Below are 5454 nucleotides of genomic sequence, written 5' to 3'. Positions count from 1 at the left end.
ATTGTAGAGGATGAGAAAATGAAAGGTGAAACCTTCAAAAATCACATGGTTAGGGCGTAGAGGAAGTAGACACAACAACTTTATTTTTTAACACTGAAAAGGGTTAAAACTGGAATAATGTGTGCTGCATTAAAATGCCAAAACAGCCTCCTTCCTGTGTTCCCACTAGATTTGGCAGAAAGCTCTTCCAAATGTAGTATACAAATGGTTAGTACACCCTAATAATATTGATAGAAACCTTTTCTGGAAACTAATGACAAGGAAACAAAACACAATCAGGGATACAATATTTAAGGGTGAGAGGATGGTGAATTCATAATTAACATATAACATGTATATCAATTCTAAAGAGACAAAAGCAAGTTTTGGCCACAAGAAAAACAAGGACAGAATAAAAGGCCTAATCCATAACAACTGCAAACAGTTTCCCCACCAGATTGGGTCTTACAAATAGCTATTACATCAGAAACTACAGAGCACCACAAACGAAACTGCATCACCATCGATCTCCTCCATTCCGTCAAACATCAATTCTCAACGGTTGGCCTTAGCAACCCTCTCGATCTCATCTTTCTTTTTGATTGCATAGCTGCATATATGCAATAAAGTAGTCAAATCCGTAGCATAAGAACAAAACCATAAAGAAAAATCAATTTGATAAAAACTGGAAAGGAAAGGAAGAAACAGACTCGTGTTCCTTTTCCTACATTTTATCCATCTTTAGGAAGATAAAAGACTCTTTTCTCTTCCTCCACTTACTGCTCCAATCCGTTTGCTGATTTAGTGAGAGAAATGAAGGAAAGTGGCTTTCTCAAACTCTCTCACACCCTTAAATGAGGTTAGAAAGTAGAAGTTTCTCAGAAGTGGTTAGTGTCATTAGACATAAGGGAAAAGAATAGGCAAAAATGGTATACAAAATTTAAATAATTCTCCCTTAATCTCCCTTGTTTTTTTTCTCCTCCCTATTTTCTGTGTCTCCAATTGGTATGAGGCCTTTTGGGATAAAGCCCAAGAGTAAAACCGTGCGGGCTTAGTCCCAAAACGGACAATATCATACCATGTGGTGGAGTGGGACGTTACATTTTCCATGGTAACCAAACAAGTAAAAAGAATTTCATTTCAATTTTCTTTTATTTTTTTCACTAAAATCGCAAACAAAAGAAAGCCTAAATGTAAATGACGGTAGAGAATAATCTTTCCCCTCTTTTCCTTTCTTTTATACATTCCTTGCACTGTCATCCAAATGCGAAGGAAAAGACCTTATATAATGAGCCAAGTAGTAAAAACTTGTGCAGCCAGATAAACAAGAGGAGGTAGAGAAAATGTAGCCCTTCTTTACCTGTTAGAAGACCCCTTGGCAGCATTAATAAGTTCATCAGCAAGGCACTCAGCAATGGTCTTGATGTTCCTGAAAGCACTCTCACGAGCGCCAGTTGTAAGGAGATATATTGCCTGGTTAACACGTCGCAGAGGAGAAATATCAACAGCCTGACGCCTCACAACACCAGCAGAACCTATTCGAGTTGCATCTTCTCTCGGTCCACTACATTATAGAATAAATGAAATAAAATATTTGAGTAACATTCTCTCTCAATCCACTACATTAAAAAATACATAAAAAATAAACCATGTAACAGAGGAGACGACCAGACAAACATGCTTGAGAGAGTTATGATGACATCAGTGACGCTTTTAGAGAACCAACAAAATGCTCACAATTATTATTTCTTACCAGTTCCTAGATACAGTAGTATGATTACAAATTTTTAAATAAAATAAAAAAAAAAAAAAAAAAAAAAAGGTCACCTATGCCATCTCCATCATGTGTAAATACAAGAGGGAGCAAGAGAACAGACTGTCCTCTTGTGGAATTTCAAGTTACCACCCAAAAAACAAAATTAAATAAATAATGTATTTGCGAATATGCATACCTGTTGATTACAGCATCAACGATGACTTGAATGGGGTTTTGGTCAGTCAGAAGATGGATAATTTCCATAGCATGCTTAACTATGCGGACCGCCATCAGCTTCTTCCCATTGTTCCGCCCATGCATCATCAAAGAGTTGGTCAGCCTCTCCACAATCGGGCACTGGGCCTTCCTAAACCGTTTGACTGAGTATCTTCCAGCCGTATGAGGCATATATGTTGCATGCTTGGCAGGATTCACAGCAATGTAATCAGTTACGGAAATGTCACTAACCTGTAAAACATAGAAGATGATTTAAAAATTAAATTATGTGTTGGACATACATTTAGCAAGTGTAACCACATTTCAAGTTCATTACATAATTGTTGACATAGAACTCTCTAATTATAGTCTTTTTGTTCCATCAGTTACTCCAAAATCAGTGAAAAGTCCATATTAAAAACTCCAAATTATATAAACACTTCATTTTACCTTGAAGAATTAACAAATATGAATATCAAACCGTGTCTCCGAAGAAATATCTGATACATCATACATGTATCCAATCCCGTGTGCTAAGGGTATATAAAGGTGGTCACTAGCACAACTAACTATCTCCAAAATTCAACAGCCATCAATAACACATTCCTTATGATATATAACAGCCCACATTGCCCATTTACAGTGTCAGTATGACAAACTCAGTCCTATGTACTAATCCAAAGAAATCAAATAAATTACTCTTCAAGTACACAAAACACATCATCTCACACTGAACATATTATAATATTACAGACTATTGACCAAACAAAACACTAACTATAAATATATATACATGTATATATATTTTATTTTTGAAGATAGGAACGAAAACCTATAGAGTCACTGACTAAAAGCAAGACAGTGATATTTGCAAAACATAAATCAAAATAAAATCCCAATATTGATTCAATTAGAATCTACAAGAAACAACTCCATGTTATATAAACACGGTCTGATATTCATATTTGTTAATTCTTTCAAGGTAAAATGAGGTGTTTATATAACATGGAGTTTTTAATATGGGTTTTTCACTGATCCAAAATTCAACAGCCATCAAGAGCACATTCCTTATGATATATAACAGCCCACATTGCCCATTTACAGTGTCAGTATGACAAACTCAGTCCTATGTACTAATCCAAAGAAATCAAATAAATTATTCTAAAGTACACAAAACACATCATCTCATACTGAACATATTATAATATTACAGACTATTGACCAAACAAAACACTACCTATAAGTATAAACACATATATATATTATTTTTGAAGATAGGAACGAAAACTATAGAGTCACTGACTAAAAGCAAGACAGTGATATTTGCAAAACATAAATCAAAATAAAATCCCAGTATTGATTCAACTAGAATCTACAAGAAACTAATAAAAAGATTACTGCTATATAAAGGGCTGTATCAAGATTATGTAAGAAAGTGATCAACCTATAAAATATTTTTATAAGCAATATTCATAACTTCCATAGATGAAACATGAGATATTGATCGAAACCGAAACCACGGAGGCTAGGTCAGGGGGAAAACCAAATAAATAGATTGTTGGCACAGATATGTCACAAGGTAGTTGTATCCCCTATCAGACATCGATATTGAACATATAATTGCAAAGACATGTCCAAAACATGGTTATTAAATGCTCCAGGGCATAGATAGTTGACTCCACAAACCCTAATGAATTCCCATACCATTGACTTGTCATTACAAAAAAAAATGAACTTAGTAAAACTACAGTCATCTTTAACTAAAGAGACAAATTAGCAAAAAGACAGAAGGTGGTAAAATCTCTCCATTACAGAGCATGACTTCTTAAGCCAAAAAGAAAGCAAGAAATAGCATTTGAATCCAAAATACTTAATATGTTTAGAGAGCAAGACAAATAGATGGGAACACATGTCACACACACAGACTGGTTCGCAAACTGAAATCAGCAAAAATGGTAATACTGATACCAAAACAGATATGAAACGACAGTAAAATTAGTTGTTGGGAGTGAATCGAAGTCATAACTACAATAATAAAAACGATGCATCAGACTAAAGATAGATCTAGGTTAACAACGAAGAAGAATAATAATCAATTGCATGAGCAGAGGAGAGGTATGGTTAGGTGAAGTAGTACCTGAACGTCATCGAAGGACCATCGGTTGAAGAGCTTCACATCACTGTGAATCTGATTTTTTGGTTGCTGATTCTGATTGCTAGGCACAGGAGGAGCAACATCCGCCATTGTTACAACTCTTTTTCAGCTGCAAAATCAGTATACAGACACCATATATTTGTGAGTGATATATACATACACATGAGAGAGAGGTATAGAAATCGAATGACCAACAAACCTACCTTTGCTCGAACAAGTTATAGAATAGAACGAGAGAGTAATGGAGAGACTTGAGGCTGCTAGGTCGGAGCAGTCTTCCTCGAGATATGTATATAATTAACAAGACAAATAAAACCCTAGCTAGGGTTGGGTTTTGAGAGTCCACTCGGTTCTCCTCAAATTACTAATGTGCCCTCCTCGTTCTTAATTGATTTGTTTTATTTTATTTTTATGGATAAATTATATTGATACCCGTTCAGGTTTGATCAAATCGCGCATATGGGTTACCATTTTATCTAAACAAAGGTTTGAAATATCATTTATGCCCTCACTTATTTAATATATTTTAAGGTAAAATGCAAAAAACTCCCTGAACTATTGATTAATCTGCAACAAACCTCTTAAACTACAAAAATTGCAAGAAACCTCCTGAACTATACATTTTTTTTCTTTCAGATCACTCCATTCAGGTTGTATATCACCGTTAAATGCAACATGTGCATGCACGTGAACCACATTTTATACTAAAGGACCATAATGCCCTTATGTACCTTACAATAATGCCCTTTTAAACCCTGACCCAACCACCTTATAAACTACACACCCAAAAACTACTTAACATTGCTCCCCAATGCCTAACTCCTTTGAACCTGCATCCCAAACAAGGCAACCCAACCAAAGCATTATCAGGTTTTCATCACCAATTTCACAACTCCGAGTGCCTAGTTCATTCGGTAGTTTAGGGAATTTCACTATCTCTATGTATCAATTTTTGTATCGACATATCTTCTGGTGCTCAGCCATGGCAGCGTGCTTATTGCCACCACCATCACGTTAACTCCAATTGAACCACCACCTTCTCTATTGTCTTGGAAACTCAAATAATTCACAGCGTAAAACCTAATCGAACCCTACAAAACCACTGTCATCATCCCTCCTCCACTGCCATCACCCTAGCACATCCGCAACCACCATCAATGCCACCATAACATAAACCAATCCAACCACCAGCCCTCTCTCTATTGCCTGAAAACTCAAATAATTACCCAAAAGAACCCAGACCATAAACCCACTGCCATCATCCACCACTCCCGCCACCAACACCATCGCCACCTCATTGTCAATCAATAGCACTACTAATAATTAGAAACTCAAACCATTTTTACTG

General features: G+C 35.9%; 1 protein-coding gene across 1 annotated transcript; it reads right to left on the bottom strand.

Annotated features, from left to right (window-relative positions):
• Positions 1-289: 289 nt before the first annotated feature.
• Positions 290-4439, bottom strand: LOC132273539 (small ribosomal subunit protein uS7). Its single transcript, XM_059774499.1, has 5 exons — positions 4310-4439; positions 4089-4215; positions 1932-2203; positions 1340-1543; positions 290-589 (listed from the first exon to the last, which is right to left on the bottom strand). The coding sequence occupies exons 2-5, from the start codon at positions 4194-4196 to the stop codon at positions 535-537; spliced, it is 639 nt and encodes a 212-aa protein (XP_059630482.1). The 5' UTR covers positions 4197-4215; positions 4310-4439; the 3' UTR covers positions 290-534.
• Positions 4440-5454: the final 1015 nt, after the last annotated feature.

Source organism: Cornus florida, unplaced genomic scaffold (assembly GCF_030987335.1).
Source record: "Cornus florida cultivar Cherokee Brave unplaced genomic scaffold, ASM3098733v1 CherokeeBrave_3.0.0_Hap2_Chr09, whole genome shotgun sequence".
Lineage (NCBI taxonomy): Eukaryota > Viridiplantae > Streptophyta > Magnoliopsida > Cornales > Cornaceae > Cornus > Cornus florida.
Note: the sequence above shows the minus strand (reverse complement) of the source record. Positions and strands in the feature narration are given on the sequence as shown.